Source organism: Channa argus, chromosome 3, assembly GCF_033026475.1.
Source record: "Channa argus isolate prfri chromosome 3, Channa argus male v1.0, whole genome shotgun sequence".
Classification (NCBI taxonomy): Eukaryota; Metazoa; Chordata; class Actinopteri; order Anabantiformes; family Channidae; genus Channa; species Channa argus.
In genome coordinates, this window is record NC_090199.1 from 24,130,271 (window position 1) to 24,153,390 (window position 23,120).

The window sequence follows — 23,120 nt, forward strand, 5'->3', positions numbered from 1 at the left end:
CTGGGGAGAAAAACAACATGAGCGGCGCGGTGCAATGAGGCCGGAAGGATGGTTCGGAGCGGGCGAACTTTCCTCCTCAGCACAGCGCAGTGCTGCAGTTTAGTGGCTGGGAAAAGACACGACATGCCACATGAGCTGTGTCTAATCTGGGCTTTGGTCCAAGTAATGCAGAGTCTACTTTGTGAACATTACGATACACACTTCACAATGACACATACAAATAGACACGGTGTGAACTGCTAACAATTAAATCAATTATCCATCTCAGTGAATGAATTCTAGAACACGTACAGTGATGAGGCAGCTGACGTAGCGCGGTGGACCGCTCCTCTCTGCCGCTCTCCGTGGTGCTGAAACCAGCTGCGTCGCCTTCAACAAACTGGGACAAATCAACTTTCTAATACGTCTCTGTCAACTGAGAATCTGGCAGCGGAAGAACTGCCGACTAAGCATTTGTTTAAAAGTATGAAATTATTATATTTTCTCATATTACATCTGTAACCAAACACACCACAGCGAGTGTTATTAGACTCCAGAGTCAAACACTCCTCCCGATTTCAGACTCAAATTGTTTTTGTTTTTTTTTTACTTTTTTTGGTTAATCTCTCTGTCAGCCAATGAACCCAGCTGCGCCCGTTGTCTTTCAAGGCAAATGTTAGGGCGGTTTTCTCTCCCCGTGTGTGTGGAGTCCGTATGGATGCGCCAGAGGGGAGCCTGCGCTCATAGGGGAGGGACGAGAGAAGTCAAGTTCGGATCAGATCTAGAAGCAGCGCACAGGCAGAGCTACACAGACAGCACCAGGGGAGAGACGAACGTTGTCGGGTCATTTGCCATTTTTGATTTCATCATTACTGATTAGAACGACTTGGTTCATAAAAAAAAAAAAAAAAAAAAAAAAGAAGAAGAAAGAAACAGGAAAGGTGAAAGGGATCCCCAAGCGAAACCGTGGAGAGATGCAGCCAGTGGGGACATGGACTTTGCTGCTTCTTCTGGTGATTTTGATAGTGCAAGGTAAGTGGGCTTTATCCCTTGTGGGCTTGTTTATCCTGTAGATTTGATACTTTTAGAAACATGCAGATAATTGGATTTAAAGGACGAGATGGGGATGCTGTGTGAGAATTGGGGGTTTCGTGATGGTTCAGTAAAGCGTAACTTTGTTTTATTCTTGTGAATACGGAAGATACCTGGAGTTTCTGTCCAGTAGGATACCTTAAATGTGTCGACAGCTATTGTTGTAACTTCTTTCAGTTTGGTTATTTTAAAAGTGACTAAACTGTTTAAACACTCAGAAACTAATTTCAAACTACTAATTTCATTCGCGCGTAACCAACTTCATCTACCCCCTCCTCCCCCCCATATGTGATGCAACCGTCTTTCTTTCTTATTAACTAGGCCAACAGAATAAAATGCAAAACTATTCGAGAAAAGCCAAATTAATTTTGATGCATGCAAATTGTGTTTTGAGGCTCAAGTCACGACTTCAGGAAATTAAAACAGATGAGACTTTGTTTACAGGATTATATTTCTCTAGATAGAATGTTTTTAGTCAGTGGAAATTGGTTTGGGTCATCTGCGGGCATTTGAAAAAAAAAAAAACAACCCACAAATTTCTCAAAGCAACATTTGTCATGGATGTCGTTTTATTTTGTGGATGAATAAAAGTGGATAAAAATATCTTATTATTGCTTCTTTTCCACTCTTTCTTTTTACAAAAAGGCATGTGGGTTTGGAGGTTTACAGTACTTTGCAAAGAGGGGTGATTTTGAGGTTGTGTTCGACAATGTTTTTAAAATGAGAAAGAGCAGCTTGTGTGTACTTCCACTTTTTGTTGAAATTAACTAGAGGAGCAGGCGAGCAATGGATGGAGGGAGAAAGGAAAGAAGAATGGTAGGATGAAAAGATGAAAGCATGTAGGAAAAGAAGGAAGGACCAGGCAGAGGTAGAAGGAAAGAAGGGTGTGAGAAGGAAGAAAGGAGGAATAGGAAAAGGAAGGAGGAAAGGACTTGTTCTTACTGAAATGCACCCAATGACTTTGCTCTAACCTGGAGCCACTCTGTGGAATAGATGCAGAGATGGTAATTATGCTGTGGCATTTCAAAGCATTAACGTAAACATTTGCTCCCAGGGCATTAACTGCAGCTATCTGATTTATGCTTGGTGGCAGACAGGCTCTTTTATGGTTTATCAGCCTCTACACACATTTGTTATTCCGTGCGTGGCCTCTTGGCTTGGAGTGTGTTTTCTCTCACTTGTTATTTACATAGAGGCATGTGGAGCCAAGTTGATTTATTTATTTATTATTACATGGTGGCAAAGCAAAGAAAAATGTCCCCGTTATGCAGAATTAGCTCAAAGTTACTATGACAAGCTCAGATTAGCCAAAAAGCACTCTACCATTCTTCCAAAGTTGCTGCAGATTGGTATTGATTGGATTGGTGAATTGTGTGTGTGAGGTGAAATTTCCAAATCTCACCACATCATTATCATTTTTTGTTTATATTAATTATTGTTTTGAATCAAAGTAAAATCAACCTTAATTTCATTAGGTTCTTATTCTGCCATTCAATACCTGTATTCTGTTGTTGCAGCACCTTATCTGTGGAGAAGTGGTCCATGCTCCACATGCTGGGAGGCTCAGTAGGCTATTGTGATGAGATATCATGTGCTACCATGTTGTTTGAGTTTGGCATGAAAACACATGCTTTTGATTAAACATGGGAACAAAGGAAAGATGGGGGTGTGGGTTAAAAACACATTACCATCCGCCATGATTTTCTTCTCGGAAACACAACAATACAAATTATTATTGCAACAATATAAACGACATCACCAAATGCAACTCCAGCAGCCTGTCATATGACTATGACTGCTAGATGTCACCAATTTCTCAGACAGCTTGCTCATAATAACTGTATCAGTAGGTAGCTGGTTACCTGCCAAAAAATATGTGCACTGATAAGCTGCCATTCAATGACACAAGAACACTTAAATCAGCAGGAACATCTACTACCTTACAAATGTCAGCGTACACATCTGCAGACTGTGTCTATATTTTATATTCTGCTCTAAATTTCTATATTATTAAAAGAAAAATTATGTCTGATCTTATCTGAAAAATGTTCCCTTTACATCTATTTAATTTGATTTTCTTATATTAATTCATGGCGACTGAAACACAATGATTATGTTGCTTGAAACACTTGATTAAACAAAACACTTGTTCATGTTAAAATGACAGTGCTGACTAAAAGCAGACATTTTTTAGTGTACACAGTGCAACCTTTCCCTGCTAAGATTTTAACACGGACAATTAAGTAATTATTATACAGACAAGATTAATTGAACACATTTTACATTTCAAAAACAGATTTTCCAAACAGTAAATAAACAGTAATAATCCTGTTCCTTATAAATTTAATCAAATATTATTGTTACAGATTCTTGTGATACTTACTTCAACTGCACATCACTGTTAAAAACACTGAACATTTGTTATTTTAACGGTTTTTCAAACCGGCTTAACAGAACATCATATATCCATCCAGGCTCTTTCAGCGTTTTTACACTTTGTGACTGCTCTGATGTTTGTGTATGACTTCATATGCTTTTTGGGGGCAGAGTGCAGGTAATTGCTGTGGAATGGATGTGGCTAATGTAATTATACATTTAACTGCAATTTTAGTGTCACACAGATGCAACAACAACAACAACAAAGACAACACACACACACAAAAACACACAGAGTGAGTCTCTGAATTTTTTGAATACATGACTGATTGTCTGGATAGTGAACTTTGATGATGATGATGATGATGAGGATGATCACTGAACCCATCTTTTCTCTGCCTGATTGGTGCAAGGTAACATTTCCTCACCCACTGAGGAACCATATGATCATATGGTGTAATTTTCACGAAATCTCAACTGAATGAACACTGGTAAATCAGAAGACCACCGTTCAGAGGCAGGATCTTGTAAAGTTGAACAATTTCCTCACATGAAACATCACGTAACATTTATGCAACCTGATTTTCTGGAAATGTACCTTGAAAGGTTTGTGTAATTTCCATCTGCTATCTACCTGTTGGCTAATTTTAAAGGTGAAAAGAGTTCATTTTCTTTCTTTGTTAAGATGTGTAAGTGCAAAGACACATATGCATTCTTATGTGAATGCCCTGTGGCTTTTATTAGAAGTGTAATGGATCTATATTGGTGTTAATACGCAGAAAATGTTAGAAAGAAAGAATAGAAAAAAGGAACAAATGAGAAAATGTTTGCAGGCTTTGATAGGAAGTCGTTGTAATGATAAAGAGCATTCCACTGTCACAAACATCAAACACATCTCATTCTTTTCCACTTACTGGACACACACACACACACACACACACACACACACACACACACACACAGACAGGGTCTATCCCTGCTCCACTACCCTATCTTTCTCCCACTTATTCCGTGCCTCCACCACACTTTCTCAGCCATAAATCTCTCAGGTTCTGATGCTGTCGTCCACTGAGCATTAACTTTCAGAGTTTTATCTGCCTTTCCCGTTGTCTCTTTCCCTTTCTTCACTTTCCTCCTCCCGCTTAATCTCTGTCAGATGAATTCAGCTCATTTCATCTCAGCTTTACCGGAACAAAAGAAAAACAAACTGTATGAGCAGAGTGTTGCAGCTCACCGCAGAGCAATTACTTGTTTATAAAGTGTTTACTGTATAAGCACTGTGCATAATAGAGACGTGAAGGTAAAGACACACTTTCACTTTCAGCCCTGTCTTGTTAGCTTTCTCTCACACACTCTCCTTTAAAAGCATTTGCAAGCTCAGGGGAAAATGAAGGCTAAATGGTTCTTATACATACATCCTACAGCCAGCCCATAAAATGCTTTCTTCTTCTACATCACTCATTATCTGTCCTTCATCCCCATCTTCCCGCCTCCCCACATTCACTTATCTTTCCTCTCCTCATATTAATTCTATATTATCATCCTTTATGACAGTGTCTCTTGATTTTTTTTTTTAGTTGAGCTTCACCACAACCAGGTGTAGTGAACAGTTCAGTTGTGGCTGATCTGTGACTGTTCACAGTTTTTTAAGTGAGTTATGACACACTGAGGAAATTTAACTTGCAGTTTACTTACATCGATCAGTCATAACATTTTGACCACCTGTGCAATGTAATGCGATCCAATCCAATCCAATGGATCTGCCATGAATTCTACTTATACAAAGTTTTAAAAATGTAATAATTCAATACTGATAATTTACGCCGCATGCTTCCTATACAGTATTTGTTAGTTAAAATCTTGACAACAATATGAAGCCTTTTACCTGGTCTAGTAAGCTAGTTAGCCAGAAAACACATTGCTTAATTTATTTTATTCCTATTGTTCCTAGTGTTGCTTTATGTAAGGGAGAGATTTAGAAAACTGCATTTCTGGTAATTCTTTTACACCTTTTGACATCTTTCCTTTGTATATGTGCGTCATGACACATACATTTTTCACCAGTACTGAGACTCATTTTTCTTAATGCTTCTCACCCCTTTACCTTTTTGTAACGTGAAATGTTAATCCCAGCACAATTGAAGCAGCCAGTAAAAACTGGCGAGTGAAACTGGCGGACTAATAACTGGAAACATGGAGGAAGGCGGAGCATAATGAGATGAATCAAGATGAAAGAAACTGTGGTTATTTTCTGACGTAATTGGTTCTTTTTAGGATTCTCACCGTGAAATGCATCTGACCATGTCAAATGTCTGCATGTGCATGTGTGTGTGCGAGTGAGTGCAGGAGTGTTGGATCCGGTCCTGATCAAAAGGATGGATTAGTCATTGGACATGTAACAGAAAGCAGCTCTGCCTTTGTAATTATGCTAACACATAGATGAAGCATCATGAGAGTCTATTTAAGTCCATCTAATTTGTCCTCTTTTCTTCTTTTAATTAAACATTGTCTTTGTCCTTTTATCCCCGTCTTTTTTGCTGTAATATTTTTTTTAAAATGCTGCTGCCAGCAATGTGTCCTCTTTTGCCAAACATGGATCAGACGCAAACCCAGGTACCACGATCATGTTCTTATTAATCTCTATTTAGCATAGTATAAGTACTTGCTAGGCAGCTACCAGACATGAGGCTGAAGTCTGGATTCACATAATCTTCTGAGTGACATCTTAAGAAGACTTTACTTTCAATGTGTCTCTCCTTCCACATTTTCTTGTACGTTATTTGACTTTATTTATTTATTTTCTTATTCTCTCAGGAGGGCTGTCAACAGGAGTTCAACACCTGTCATATTTCTTTTATCTTTTCACATTCTAGTCAAGCTCCCTACTTTACCCTTTCCTCCATCTAATACCTGTGTCCAACAGTGAAGAATGTGGTATTGATCTATTTAAAAAGGGCAATGTGAACAGGGTTTCTGCACAACAACTCTAAGAGCACTCAGGGGTCTTAAGGGAGGAAGAGAGGATGTCCATCATAGCAAACTGCAGGACTATTGTCACTCAATACACTATCAAAAACAAAAGATCTGTACAAGTGTGGTTTCTGTCATTTTACTGTTAACTACTAGATTTAATCAAAACCCAGACACTAGTATTTTTTACACAGTATTATACTTGAAGATAGACATACAGTATAAACACCACTTTGCCAAACATACAATTGTTACATTAGGTATGTCAATATTGACGTACTTCTATGGTATTGATGACCACAAATCTTGTTGATTCACTACAATTAAAATATAATTTTGCACAAGACAACGTCTTATTCTTTGTAAAAATCAGTGTAAGCACAATGGTTACAGTGGATGTCATGCAACTGCAGTGTATTGTGTTCGAGTCTGGCTGGGGACCTTTGATCTTTTCCCATGATTCCTATCCAGTCCTTCATTATAGAAAAAAGGCAAACAAAATGCGTAAAGGACATAGTTTTAAAAATACACAATGATTTCTGACATTGCAAACACATGCACCTACTGAACTAAAAATTCTGTCATGTGTTCTGCTAATGGTGGACAGATTTAGTCTTGGTTGATTGGGTGACACCTTTTTTTTAAGTTGGTGACAGAAGGTGTACTGTACATTTCCAGTGCAAAGACTCACTGAGCAGCTACCTCGTCAGCTTTACAACAGAAGAGCAACTAATAGATATGTTTACAGTCCTACAAAATGTACCCATGTTGTTCTGCTGAGGGAGTCAATCCAAACTGTGATCGGATTTCCTGCTCCACACAGCATGAGTAGTTTTCAACACAACAGCAGGGCACAGTAATTTGTTTTTTTGCCGATGGAGTTAGAGGTGTGCAGCCTGCTGACTGTGACTCTTCATCTAACAGCTCACTGTTACTGCTGCTTCTTGTTAATGTTACTCCTAGCAACATATAAAACGGATCAGCTGTCAAAGTAGCTTGGGTCAGAAATACACAAGTATTTCCTGTGTTTTGTCAGTTGAATGCTTTCAACGTGAAGCAGCAGCCCATCAGGAACATGGTCATTTTGACTTGTGTAGCATTAGCAGAGTAAACAGTAAATGGTGAGTCTGATATCACTCCACCATTACAAACAATCACCAACACTCCATGCATTAATGCAGGCGTAAATTCCTGTGAAGCCTTTGAAGTAATCTTTATTCTGGTGGAGCGCTGCTTCTAAAAAAATTTAAAATGTAAATGAATTTAAATTTATGAATTATTGGCCAGTGTTTTGAATGTGCTTCTCTTCTGACTTAGATAACAACATTAGGGTTTATGTTATTATGTAAGTCAGAAGAGAAAGAGTAACAGGAGTAACATTAGGTGGTGTTTCTATGACATTTTAGGTATTAAAAAGAAAAGTCTAAAATACATTGAAAAGCTCCTCCCACTCTTCCTGTCCTCGTCACCTGTGCCAAATAAAAACATTTCATCGCTTCATCTCCTGTACTGAGGATACAGCCTACAACTTCTCTGCACTATTTTAAAATAGCTTGCTGTGCATTTCCACTAAGTAGACATGCTGATATCGTGCCTCAGGCCTTCTAGGTTTCTTCCTGGATAATTACTAGGTTTGACACTTCATAGTTTTAGTTATGCATATAGCATTTAAACAGCAATCCAACCAAATACATACTTATATTTAGGTAGGTTAGAATAAATCATAAATCAACAGGATGAACATCCACAGCTGCCAAGACCTATCTATCTATATTTACTTACTATAAGTCAGGAGAAGGGGACATGCTTGTCACAGTGATTTATAGACATTTAGTAAATGCTAAATTTTTATTTGAACTTAAATAAGATTCTATTCTAGGATGACTTGGACGTCACATGTGCATAACGCTACCTAAATTAGCAAACTGTGTTGTTCTTGGGGCTTTTAAAGTGATCCAAACATAAAGATGAAAACTGTCATAGTGTCCATTTAATTCGTGCTTATGGGACTGTACTAAAGCACTACTTCTATGTTGGACTGAAGCTGTGCTCAAAGCATTTAGCTGTGTCCTTGACACATAAAAGGACAAGCTCAGAAGATAGCAGCAGTGCAGTCATTGCAGGATTTTGCAGACTTTTTGGGATTGTTTCCACCTAAAAGGTCTGATTTTGAGATGTATGTTGTAATGTTTTTATGACAAGGCCACACAGAATTCCCAGCCAATTGCAACATTGCAAATTCTGTGGAGGAACTGACATTGTTGTTAGTGCATTTTACATTGTACAGTAAATTTCCTGCGAATGGAATCATTCCAAATGATGTGTTTACACACTTGGTTTGTAAAATCTGCAATCTGCATTGGGATCATAGTCAATTGCTACTGAAAGGTTTTCAGGGATTTTGGAATTCGACAGAAAGTTACAAACTGGACAGATAAGAAATAATTGGCTGTTGTATTTGCAGTTACAAAGTGCCTGAAAAAATGTGTTGTTTGAGGTCTGGTATATATTTGATTCAATTCAATTCAACTTTATTTATATAGGGCCAACTTACAACAAAGTCATCTCAAAGCACTTTACACTTTAGGGTTTGGTTTGTTAAATTGTTAGTACCTGCTTTAGGAGACATTCCGGGTGCAGGGCCTGGAAACAGGAGCTGTGACAAAGGTCGCAACTGAATTAAATTAAAATAAATTGAGGTGCAATAGAGGTCAAGTAGAGGTCATGTCAATCAGATGAGGGTGAGAGGTCAGTGAAGCATCTGTGTCCTGAATGAAGTGATGAGCTCCCATTCTCCCCTTTTCTTAATGTCTTTGTGAGCACGGTAACAGAAAAGTGAAGAGAACCAGTGCTCCTGGAGGAAATAAGAAAAAAAGAAAGAATAAAGATTATGATACTATGAGACTATGAACTATGATACATATGATAGTATTCCGTGTGGACATTTCAATGGCCTTCCACATTCACATTCATCAATGGCATCAATTGGATTCAAACTCACACACAAAGATGATCTCATGTCACATCTTTGCTCATATTCAGCTCTGATGATCTAAGCAGAAAACGTGATCTAAAGAGAATTCTTTATAGATGATTCATCAATAATCATAAAACATTCATTTAACAAACTCAAAGGACTTATTGATGTGACTTGTGATGTCTGTTTTTCTCTGTTTAATTTTCAACTGATAGTACTTTATTAAAACTCAGCTGGTGAGTCTGAGATTGATAAGCCTTTTAAGTATCTGTGACTTTTTGGGAAAAGTTAGATTGGTACATTATTTATTGGATTTTTTTAAGTTCTTCCTTTTTTTTCAATCACATTCATCAGTGATGGCTCTTTCTGCCCCTCATTTCTTTGTCTCTATTCTCCCAGGCTGTTTTTCATCTAAGGCGGAGGACCGGCTGTTCAGGAAGCTGTTTAGAAGATATAATCAGTTCATCAGACCAGTTGAGAATGTCTCCGACCCCGTCACTGTGCAGTTCGAGGTCTCCATCTCACAGCTGGTCAAAGTTGTAAGCACACAATGCACTATGCACCTTTTGTGGTTTCATACGCAAATTGTGTCCTTGAATCAATGTTTTACAGTCCCACAAGCATCTTTAGCATATTTCCTACCTTTGAAACCAAAAAGCTAAAAGTAAATGTTCAGTTTGTTCCGTTGTAAAGATTTTTGTTGTTACACTGCTGTACTGCTTTGGCAATGTTAAGTTCAATGTAGGTGGGGGTGGAGGGGGGCTCAACCATCCTCCAGTGAAAAGAGGTTTTCAGCTCAGAATGGAAATCCTCAGATTATAGGAAAACCGCCTGCAGGAATGTTTTTCAGGGCGGATCAATTTTGAGCCATACCCAGTTGATCATCCAGGTGAGATTAATCAAAAGGTGAATGTGTGGTTGTGCACATGTTAGTACGTGGGTGCACTACATGATTTTTGTCACAGTGTAGGGGGTTAGTGCACATGTTATCACATTGTGCACTTTAAATATGTGACTGATAAATTCTTGTAGGTGGTTTATGTTGAATTATGAGAATCAGAGAAGGATTCCATTACTAAAATCAAACACAGTTGGTGGTTTTTTTATCCCTGGATTCTTTCTCCACATAGTGTACACTTCTTATTATAATTTGCTGTATCAGCAACCCACTGACATATACACACGAATGTGACATGAAACACGGAATTCTTTTGGCTAACAAGCTCTTCTCTGTGTCTCTGCAGGATGAGGTGAATCAAATCATGGAAACAAATTTATGGCTCAGGCATGTAAGTATAAATGGAAACATGCATACTCACATAAAGCATGATCCCCAGCTTGTGGTCACCACAGATGTGAGGATTAAGGAGTGTGTTAGCGTGTGGGCCCAGTACTGAGAAGATGCAATGCCACAGTTTGTTTCTCTCTTCCTGTTCATGTGTCTCAGAGAGATACTTGCACTCAGCTGGTGATCAGTGTTAGCATTATGGTTAATCCCACTCTGCCTTTCAGCATACCTATAGTCACAAACCCTGATCTTCAGGCTTCAAAAAACACGTTGTCTTGTCATCCATTCCACTGCCTCTCTGATTTATTGTCGTTCCATTTCTCTTCCTTTTTGCTTCAATCAACCTTTATTTATTCTCATACAACAGTAAATAAAGTGCCATCATTTCAATTTGTGACTACAAGGCCAAGCAGCTGTTGGATGTTGATGTGATTTTGTGTGGTGTCAACACTACATTCACTGATAAAGTACGTGATTTACAGCCAGTTCATTTACAGTGAAAGACTCTTTTTCCTTTTTGATGGCTTTATTGCATCTGTTGTGCAGCAAAACTGCAGGGGATTCTTTCTGTATCAGTGTGCAGCATTTCTACATTTATTCGCTGCTTGCTTGTTTAAAACCAGGCTCGCTGACTACTTTTATGTAAAGGGATAAGAGAGCTTAATTTCAAATTACAAGTGTTACATACTGTACAACTAGAGGCAGCCTTTGTATCGGATGCAAATAAATCATCTTTTCCAAAATGTAATTTTATAGTCTGAAGTGCAACACAGCAAACAAACAATTTAGGAAATTTGTATTTAATTGAATTGAATTTCTTTCTTTTCTTTTCATCGTTTGTCATTTATGCATCTTCTTTTATGATCTGAACAAACTGCAGTGCAGACTGATCAGGTAGTGAGGGAGGCTGTATAAAAATGATTAGGGTGTGGAAAAACAGTTTCATTAAAAAACAAATAAACAAACAATGCCTGGTCAAAATGGATTATAAGGATGCTATAAATAATAAAATAAATAATGGGAAATTGATTAATTGATTTAATCATTCCCTTGCTTAAATTAATCGAACTGATATCTACTGAATTAAAAATGAGCTAATTCAAAATCTTTTAAATATGTCTTCATCATTTATTGATTTAGAATTTGTATTTATTAGATTGAAGTGGTCACCACAGATGTGAGGACTAAGGAGTGTGTTAAAAAATCAGTGTCACATAAAACATGCATATAAATTAACTTCTGGAGGGCAGGATCAAGCTAGACTGTTCGGTCTGTGGCTCAGCTGAGATTCTGACTATCATCTATCATCTACTATCACTATCATTCTATTATCTTACAATAATACTGTAAGAATATTCAATTTTTATTCATAAAACTCATTATTAATTAAACTCAGAGAGGCAAAATATGAGATTAAGATGATGTAAGCTAATTTGATATCTGCCAGATGGAATAATATTAACGAAACAATGCATGGAATTTATGATAATTGTGAAATTAGCATTCTGTTTATTCCAGGGACTACTGAACAAATTAAAATACTATTAAGCTTACTATTAGATTATGCTGAGCCTTCCTCCTTAAGTCACACCATCTTCGTTTTGTGCAAAAATAGAATGTACATGAGTATAAACCACATAACTTTTGGGTCCTAGTATTGTGAAAATAGATGGTACAAGTATTCTGTAAAAAATAAAAAAAAAAGAAGAATATACAGTAAATGTGCCCACAAATTATTACTGAATACAATCATTGTGATTGCTGGAGTCTCATGGTAATATAAAGTAATTGTAGAGCCACATACATTTTGTAACAGTGGACATCTGCAGCCAATTAAAATGAAAACTCACTTAACAGATGAATGAAAAAGGCAGTGGGACATGGTAGAAGGTTTAATTAAACAGCTCCCTGGTCATAAGTGGGTATTATTCCTACTTGCTAATGAATGATTTCATCTCAACTGACATGCAAATAGCCAAGACTAATGGATGTACAGCTCATGGAAATACCATGTTGGTTATGTTGACAGATTAACACATAAACACACTCATCTGTTATTCCTGTCAGTGAGCTATTTATTAATTTACTCCTCTCTCCAGGCAGTTATTATGCAGATGTGACCGTTGTGAATGTGTCAGAACGACTACATTGTGATTGTACTTTCAGAAGGAATTTCATCAGAAAGTACATGTTTGCTTCAATTTTTATCATGAAAGGATTGAAGATTCAGTGAAACTCATGTTTCTGCCATTAGATTTTTGGTTATAATATCTTTATTTGGCTCTACTGTAAAACATCAACATCCTTTGATGTCTGCCTGCAGTAAAAGTATTTCAAAACACTCCCATGTAGGGAGAGGTTTCTCCAGTGACTAACACTGTCTTCGTATACAATGCAAAACACCAAACAGATGACTGACTCCCCAGCAGGCTCAAAATGTTTTTCTCTTCTCCTGCAGATTTGGAATGACTACAAGCTGCGATGGACGCCAGCAGAGTTTGATGGCATTGAGTTCATTAGAGTTCCATCAAACAAGATCTGGAGACCTGACATTGTGCTCTACAACAAGTGAGGCTGTCAACAGCATTACAGTTGACATGATCATTAGCTTCATTACCATTATTGCCATAACTATTAGACGCCATAAAGACAACAGTTAGACTGTATTTTGAAATACTTAAAATAAACATTTTTACATTTGTGACTGTGCAAAGGTTAAAATAATGGCCTTGTTTGCCTTTATGAAGGTTTGGGTGGGTGGTTGGGCCACAGTGTGTCTTGTGGTGATAAACCTATTATTACCCAACTGTGTCGTTCCTTTCAGCACTTTTTATTATAGCCTTCAAGTTGTGTTACCACTCTCATCGCTGAAAGTTATTTTCAGCAACAGAAAGCTCTGCTGAACTCACTGTACACAACCTGTCCACCAGCAATCATGAGATGCAAAGTTACCAGTGAACATGTTCAGTTGCATGCGTGTACAGTATAATACAGTAGTTGGCAGCTTAGGAGGTAAATATTTCCCTCAGGCTTTGGTGGGGAAACAGAGCTAAAAACAAGAATGGAGACTGAATTTATGAATAATAATGAATACAAATTTATTAACAATGTTGAGCCATTTCTGTTCTCATAGCAAGATTTCATTTGTTTTGGTCCTCTACTTGGACAAAAATCAACTGTTGCAACTGTAACCATGCAGCACATACTTGCTAGATCAGAAAACACGTGTGTAAGTCATATAGACAATTTTCAAAGACACTGACTCAGTACAGTCTCTACTGGAATTAAACTGACATATGCTAATGTGATTGCCTATTGTTTGGGGCTAGTGTGTGCACTGTATCTCTCTCAGTTTTAGTTCATTTAATTGCAGACATATTTCTTTTTTAGTTTTTTTTTTGCTTCAAACACTGACTCATAACGTTACTAAAAGGCTAATTTTGTATTTCACAATAAAGTTTATTGCGGCTTAATTTCCCCACCTCATTTATTTCTAACATTACTTTCATAACCTCACCTTTGTGCCCCCTCTTCTTTGTATTCCTCTTATTTTATTTCATGGAGTTCACTTTTCTATCTTCTACTTCAGCTCAGTTTAATTCCCAAGGAGTCAAAAAAAGTTGATTTTCAACATCATAGGTACAATTTGCTTCAATGACACACACACACACACACACACACACACACACACACACACACACACACACACACACACACACACACACACACACACACACACACACACACACACACACACACACACACATTAAGCCAAAAGTCTGCATAGGGAGCTGCTCATCAAGGTGGTTGGATGGCAAACAACTATAAAGAAACAGGAAACAGCATGAGATGCTGGGTAATTTAATGATGACATCAATCTTATGGCTTCAAACAGTGGAGCTCCCAGGGCATCCGATAGTGATGACAAAGGGTACCTGTACCGTTCATATGATATGCCAAAGAACTTGATGCTGTGTGGAAAGCATCAATATCTGATCCTGTGGGATGAAAACCTGTTCTTTATTTCCCTTTCCACTCACAGTTTGACATTTTGACATTTTGCCTTCCATTTTGCCTTCCCATCCATTCACGATAGCCTAGTATAATATCTCCTCATATCTTTGTGGCCATACTGACACAAACACACACACACATACACACACACACAGATAACACATACCATGTACACACCACTGTAACTACGATCATTTGTTTTATGTGTAACCTGTTCTACGTGTCACCTGGTCTCATGCCACGTAGAGGTTTTTATGATCCAAAGAGGATTTTCCACTCTGGTGGACAATAGTTCTATTCTTCTACAGCGCTGTAGGTGATTTCCTGGTGGAGGACAAGACCAAGGCTCTGCTGAAGTTTGATGGCACCATCACCTGGGTTCCTCCAGCCATTTTCAAATCTTCCTGCCCCATGGACATCACCTATTTCCCATTTGACTATCAGAACTGCTCCATGAAGTTTGGCTCCTGGACCTATGACAAAGCCAAGATTGACCTGGTACTTATTGGGTCTAAGGTCAGTGTTTGTTACCGCGATCAAGTCTGTCAAATGTGTCACTCCTGTATAGTTCATTATATTTAGTGCCTTTTAAAATTCAAGAAATCACAGCTGTCACTGTTCTAAATAAATCCTTAATTTATTCAAAGTAAGGCACATTATTTTTGATATTGAATGCATTTAATTACATGGACCAATTCTCTTATAGAACTACTGAGCCCAAACCCATCAAACATTTGCATAAAACCTATATCATAAACTAAATGGCGATGAACAAACGGGGAATTAGGAGGCAGGCTGAGGTAATGTAAAATGCTTATGAATTGCACAAGAGACCTTTTAGGAACATGACTCACTGTAGGGACTAGAAGCCAGGATTTTTAGCTGCTGTTTTATTCAGTGTAAAAAATGATTATTGTTTTTATTGGAAGACCCCTTTCAACATTTTTATTGGGAGACACTTTAAATAATACTCCTGTAGTAGAAAAAATCAGACTAAAATCTAATTCTAATTGTAATATTTGATTAAAAAAAATGTAATATTTGACTCGTTTATCAAAATACGTATTTGCATTTCTTCCTTAAATCCTATCATTCTCTTTACTCTCTGAGCCATAACGAGTTGTTTTTGGTGGATGTGGACATCTAGGTGAACATTGTTTTTTTATGGTAAGTTGAACTTTAATGTTATGTTGTGACCTTATTTTAATTTTGTTATCCTTCTCTTAGGTGAACCTGAAAGACTTCTGGGAGAGCGGCGAGTGGGAAATCATCGATGCTCCAGGCTACAAGCACGATATCAAGTACAATTGCTGTGAGGAGATCTACCCAGACATCACGTACTCCTTCTACATCCGGCGGCTTCCACTTTTCTACACCATCAACCTCATCATCCCCTGCCTCCTCATCTCTTTCCTTACAGTGCTGGTTTTCTATCTCCCATCTGACTGTGGAGAGAAGGTCACGCTCTGTATCTCCGTCCTGCTCTCTCTCACTGTGTTCTTGCTCGTTATCACTGAGACCATCCCCTCCACGTCGCTGGTCATTCCACTCATTGGAGAGTACCTGCTCTTCACAATGATCTTCGTCACACTCAGCATCGTCATCACTGTGTTTGTGCTGAACGTACACTACCGCACTCCAATGACCCACACCATGCCGGGTTGGGTGCGCTCAGTGTTTCTCAAAGTACTCCCAAGGATTATGCTGATGCGGAGACCAATTGATGAAGATAGCAAGGCTGGGGGGTTGGACAGCAGTGGGGAGGCAGGAGGAGCTGGAGGGGGAGGAGGAGGCGGAGGAGGGAAAGGAGGGAAGAAAAGGAAAACTAGCCTGATGCAGGTAAGTGATCCCTTATTAAACCCTAACTTTTTGTTGTCCACTCGAGAGACATTGTGACCCAAATATCACCTCCGGAATTGTGGGGATTCATTTAAAGTGAAGTCTACAAAGCTCAGGCTGACAATGTCCTTGTATAAGCAAATATTTGCAAAGAAAGTCTCTGACAAGGTAAATGAGTTTAATAGCATTCATCAAATAATATAAATAATGCTATCAACTCAACACAAAAAGGCAGTAGCAACCTCCAGGCTAGAACTGAGTCACTCTCTTTACTCTCTTCCCAGATAACAGTGGCTTACGCGGATGCCAAACATCTCTGCTGCTCAGATATAACCTATTTAGTAATGTGTTTAAACTTTAAAGCTCCTTTAGACCTTGTCGTGCTGTTTCAATCAATAGTAGGGAAGAGGCATCCAGGGGTTGGCTATTACACTATGCTTTTTACTTCATTTCCTCCTCAGCAAAGTTCTTTCCAAGGCTCAATCATGCACCGTGCTCAGACTCAGTGACGCAATATAAAATCCGCGGGGGACAGCATCATACAGGGCATCATTAACATCATAGTCATCATTGATTTTGCTATATTACTAGAAATTATAAAACTGGAAGAGTGGCTCGGGGACAGTTGTTTGGTAGACAGTACATTTCCTCTTCATCTACATTTCAGTGATCTATCTGTTCCACTTGCCGCCTGCCAAGTACTATCTGCAGAATCCACTAAAAGTCCATTTTACCTAAATTACACTTTCAACAAACATCTTGCCCATTATTTATATACAGCATGATTCAGTAAAATGAATGAGACGTCTTAAAAAGTTGTACTATGCAAAACCCTGGAAATAAACAAGTCTGTTCATGATTCCACCTTAAAAAGTTGTACTATGCAAAACCCTGGAAATAAACAAGTCTGTTCATGATTCCACCTTAAAAATTTGTATTGCTAAGATCTCAGGTGCGTCCCAGAGATCCTATGCACTGTTGCTGTTAAAAAAAGTGGAAAAGAATTATGCCTACTACTTTGATGTGGAATTTAATGTGAACTGTGGTTCTGATCCTCAGCAGGTTGGAGGTGGCTCCCTCAACTGTTTGGAGTTCGGGGAGAGTAAGCTCTCATCCATCGAAGGGTGCACTGGGAAGAAATGTCCCTGCCCCTGCCAGCATGGTAAAGAAGCGCCGGATACCCCAGACATGGGGAAGATGACACGTCAGCTCAGTCACCAGAGCATCAGTACAGTGGTGGCCTTTTCTGTGGTGTCACCTGAGGTCAAACAGGCCATTGAGAGCGTCAAGTACATTGCTGAAAACATGAGGAGCCGCAACAAGGCTAAAGAGGTGAGTCCAGTCCTTTTTGTACCTGATCACATAAACTTTAAGTGGATTATAAGTACAAACTCAAATAAGGTCATAGTTATGGCCAGATTAATCTCAGCAAGGTGCAGAAAGAATGATGGAAGAATGTGATTTAGAATATCCTATAGAATAAACATTGACAAGCCCATATAAATACGCAGGAATGTCGCATTGTGTTCATAATACAGCAATTAAGACAAAAATGTTTTTCAGCAAAAAATGAACTTATGGGATGCTATAAACTTACAGCCAATATTTGCTTTAACTAAAATAAAATTCAACTAAGACTGGAGCTATTTGAAAGTTCACACAATGGCTTCACCACACAACAGCATTTTGTCACTGCACTCAGCAAAGTGGCAGGCTGTGATGTGCATGTACGAAGGTTCAAATTCCCAAAGGGCAGAGACAATTCCCATGGCTGCTTCACAGTAAGAGCTAACTGCTGTTTTGAAAAAAAAAAAAAATGCTTTTAATGAAATGGAAGGAAATTTAATGTGAAATGAAACAGGAAAAAAATTATAACCATCAGCGGTTTAATTAGATACTGAGTTACTGCAGCCTTAACGTTTTCAGTGTGTCTGTCTTTCAAAGTCACAGTTGTCTCAAAATTTGTTCACAGCCAGTTGTGTACAGTCACCACAGGTTTTCTGTGACCAGCAGGATGCCAACTGCACAAGACCACAAACTAATCATATTAGCTACAGTGCACACAAACATATTTTTCTGACCCAGAAGCTTGTAAAAAATTGGATACCAACTGTGAAGCACACCTCTTATTTTTAGAGTTGGGCCACCTGAAGACTGAACTGAAATGTCCAGGTCTGTTCTAAGCAACACAGAGGAAGATGAGTTACAATATCCTGTTTGGTAATCGTAAATGTTTGGCAGGTTATGATCGTTATTGATTGAAAACATCGACTCCTAACTGAAATTAAATTATTTTTTCTTTCCTCTTTGCAAAATTCCCTCTGGTTTTTGTCCATTCCAGGCCACTGTAGAGGCCTGACAGTGCAACATGGCATTCTGCAAATATCTTTCTAAGCAGTATAAAAAACAGAATGATTAATACTGTATTCTATTTATTCTAATAGATCCCTCCATTTCACACAGTGCACCTTCACATAAGATCCAAACTTTACTTAAATACAACAAAAAATCATTCAAGATTACTACCACACAGGTAAATCTGTGATCTTGTGGTATTTGAAACAAATAGCAGTGTTCAGAAAGAGAAATTTTCCAAAGCTGCTAAACAGACCACATTTTAAAAATGTGATCAGCAGCGTTTGTCAAATTACTGTGTAGTGTGAAATCCAGTTAGACCCACCTCGCAACTATAGAAGCTTAAAATATTTCAGGCGTCATTGATATTATTTACACCTGTGTTTTCCTACTGTGTCATGTCAAAGGATATATAGTAGATCTGACACGTGTTTAGAAGACAAAAGAAGTAAAACTATTAAAACTGTCTGCTGTAAACCTGTGCTTGCTGTTACCTTATCCCCAAATTATGATCAACCGAGTAATCGACATCTGAGCAGACAAGACGACCATAATATGTTAGAAAAGACACGCTGCTTATAATACCTATCAAACGTAAACTCCCAGGGTTTCTAAATTTAGAAATCAACCATGACTGCATGAAAGCAAACACACGACAAGAACGATCTTTGAAGATTATGCACAAATTGAGTTACTGCATTGCATTGTTAAGTTGCTTTGTGAGTTAACAAGACTGAAAGTTGAAACCAAACAATTTTAGATTTGAATTGAAAGTGAGGAGGGATCCACTCTCTGTCAGGTATAAATACAGTGGGTGAAATCTCCCCGAAGGAAAAAGCAGCCTTTGATATGCAAAACTTGTGTCTCCATCAGCTTTGTCAAAAAGTCCACTTGCTTCTTTTGATGCTGTGGTTTGATTGAGATTATCATAGTAATTTCCTCCTGCGTAAATTATGTGCCACTTTTCTGTTGGATTACAAGAAATGTTCAACTCTTTTTTTTTATTCCTCTTTTCTCTCTTTCCTTCTTTCCACCTTTGCTGTGTAATACTCCTCTCATCCCACTGATTCCCACAACCTCCCACCTTCTGAGATTCTGAATCTCCCGCTTCTTTCTCTCACTCTGCACCTCTCCTCGCATGCTTTGTAAAAAAATCTCTCTTTAATTTTCATCGTTCGTTCGTCACCACTGACACTTATCTCTGCCTCTTCACACTTTTCCTTGTGTCCTTTTCCTCACTCACAGGTGGAGGATGACTGGAAGTACGTTGCTATGGTGATTGATAGAATCTTCCTTTGGGTGTTTGTGACCGTGTGCGTCCTTGGAACCGTGGGCCTCTTCCTGCAGCCGCTCTTTGGATTTGTCTCATAACCGCTGACCAGTCAGGGTTCGCTGCCACCCTGTGTCCACCAATTAACTCTCACAAGAGTTCTGAGTCCTAAAGCACTATGGGATGTGCCAGTTTTGCTTCTCGCATTTCACAGAAAGCAAAGGAGGATTTTAAAGCTTTTGAAACTGGCTGATCAGCTTCATAACAGATAGAAATAATGTGATGCCTAATTTTACACCGCTTACAATCTAAATAAAATAACCTACAGAAAAAAACACAACAATGCATTGCACTCTGCATTTGGATAAGCTCATAAAACAAAGCATAATGTGATATTGGAATAAGTGTCGTACATTAATAATTCAGTATCAAGATCAAATGTACCATAAGTTAGGTATAGTGTTAAACATAATAAATTGAGATTTTTATACTACTAGTTATCATGAATATCATTAAAGTCAAAAGCTGAGCCGGTTGCTTGATGATTGGATTTTTCTACTGCCTCATGTGTAAGTGGAATAATTAAGTTCATAATCAAAATTTAACAAAAACCGCAAGAGACATATCTGAGTTATAAGCCACTATTGTAGCAGAGTAGTACTTTCCCAATACAAGCAGAAATACCACTCAAGTTGAGGTTACAACTACTGTACATGCTGTAAATGTATTTAAGTGCAGATGTTGAACTGACAAAACTGCGTATTTTAAACAGTTCAAAATGGTTTGTTTTCACTAAGGGTACAGGCCTGATCCAGATTAGTTTGACAGACTCTTGAAGGTGAATATTATCCCAGAGAGTGTTACATATGACTTAATGTGGCACAAAAGCTGGTGGAGCTGATTTTGATCATTTGATCATCACTGACAAGTGGTAAATTCATAATAATATGTTATAATTTATAAGACGACTATACACCTGTAAAAAGAGTAAAAGTACTCCGGTAGAGTCCAGTACCCCAAAACTGTACATATCCGTAGCCAATCTCACTGATTAGTGCTTGATTTACAGCCGATGTTAAAACCTGCCTGGGATCAAAATGTGGCACATCATCTAGTCCTTCAGGACGGTAATCTGAACATCTGGCAGATGTTAGCGATCTGGGAACTTTTACACATCCACTATACTACATGACTGTGACTCACTGAACTCGACCCTGCAGCAATCAGGTTTCTCTCCACCCCGGGAGCTGATTGCGTGCTTTTTACAAATAAGGGCAGGCTGTTCTTGTTTTCATTCGTTTATAAATGTTTTCTCTGTTTAATGTTCCACAAGGTAATTGGTTGGCCTGGAAAACATTGGATTAAATGGAACTTGATGAGATGCTCCTGAAATAGCGGTACATTTATTAATTCATGAGGGGATGCTATCATCCGATTCCATGGCTCTTAATTTAATCTCTTTTTACTTGTCACTTTTGATTAAGTTTATTGTCAAGAGCAAACATGTACTGAAAGACGTTTTGATTGCTTTGACCACAAGTATATTGTCTATGGATTACAGCACTAGAACAATACTGCCTAATGTATTTAATTAGATTTCTCCTTGTCATTTCTGTTAATATTTCTTATGTTTTGATGCTGATGCTCCTTTCCTCATGCTGAGAAAAGCAATGTTTGTCCTTGAACTTCTTGAAATAAAGTGAACAACAGTGTTGCTGGAGGTTTATGAAATCAATAGCTTCCTCATGAAGGGAACTGCAAATAGTAAATGGTAAATGCTCTGCGCCCTTTATGATGCCTTACTACCTTACTGCCAAAGTGTTTTACAGTTGCTTGTCATTCACACACACGCTCACACACAAAGAACAGCTGCCACTAACCCACCAGGAGCCAATTGGGGTTCGGTGTCTTGCTCAAGGACACTTTGAGATATGGAGGAAGTGAGGATCAAACCACCAGTCGCATGGTTGGTGGATGAACATTTCATATTTACACACACCCTGCTTTAAATATATTTGACACCATTAAGCACTAACTTCCATCAGAGGTATATTTAAGCCTTCAGTTGTGTGTAAGTAAAATTGGGACAAGAGTGAGTTAGATAAGTAAAACACATCATTTTGCATGACATTGCCACATAATCAAAGGTTTCTATTAGGTCAATTAGTTATGTTGCAGTGACACAGTCAGTTGTTTTTTAGAAGTTGCACTATAATGTAATGACTACAGTAATTGAGGGAACCCACAATGACAAGAGGTCCATCCACAAGACTTCACTGCTGTCCACTGAGACTCTGAGGTGTAGGAGTTTCATTAGGATGTGAATTCCTTCTCCCATCTCTCCTTTTTCCTGCAGCTGTCGGCCCTTAATCAGTCTCTTCACACTAGACAAACTGGGCCGAGAAAACAGCAAGGAACTTCTCCTGCTCCTTCAGCCCTTCATCAGCTGCACAGCTTCACTCTGCAGTCTCACTGACTAAATGTTGTCTCAGCCGTAACTTTAGTGGCAAGTTTCGCGTTGGTTGAGGTCAGTTACTGTTGTTTTCAAACAACAGGGCATCCAGTTTGTCTCTTAGCCCCAGCAACAGCTTCTGATCCTCTTTCACTATTTCTTTGGGAGCTTTGTCTCTGTCTTCAGCCGTTGCTGATGTGTTTCTTTTGCTACTACAACAGTTCCGCTATCTGGCTCCATCTCTGTGAAGCCTATACTTTTATAATGTGTTGCCCTGCACCCTGGAGGTAAGCTTTCATTACATCAGTCTATCTACCCAGGACATTGTTTTTGTCCTCACACTCCTTCAACCACTTGGCCCACTTGTTGGAGCCTAACGTGTCTAGACTAAAAATGTTTTAACTCTGTGTCATCCATATCGTGTGCATCTGACAGAACAGATATTATTTTAATGAATCCGGATGTTAGAACCTATGGCACATCATCTGCTGATCATACAGTGACTTCT

The 23,120-nt window shown here is 38.5% G+C and overlaps 1 protein-coding gene across 1 annotated transcript; it reads left to right on the forward strand.

Annotated features, from left to right (window-relative positions):
- The first annotated feature begins 335 nt into the window (after positions 1-335).
- chrna6 (cholinergic receptor, nicotinic, alpha 6) lies at positions 336-21,872 on the forward strand. The gene is made up of 8 exons (XM_067499316.1): positions 336-1,011; positions 9,794-9,933; positions 10,639-10,683; positions 13,141-13,250; positions 15,005-15,212; positions 15,924-16,535; positions 17,595-17,867; positions 20,136-21,872. Exons 1-8 carry the CDS (start codon positions 954-956, stop codon positions 20,259-20,261), a joined length of 1,572 nt encoding a protein of 523 aa, XP_067355417.1. The 5' UTR covers positions 336-953; the 3' UTR covers positions 20,262-21,872.
- The last annotated feature ends 1,248 nt before the right edge of the window (positions 21,873-23,120 follow it).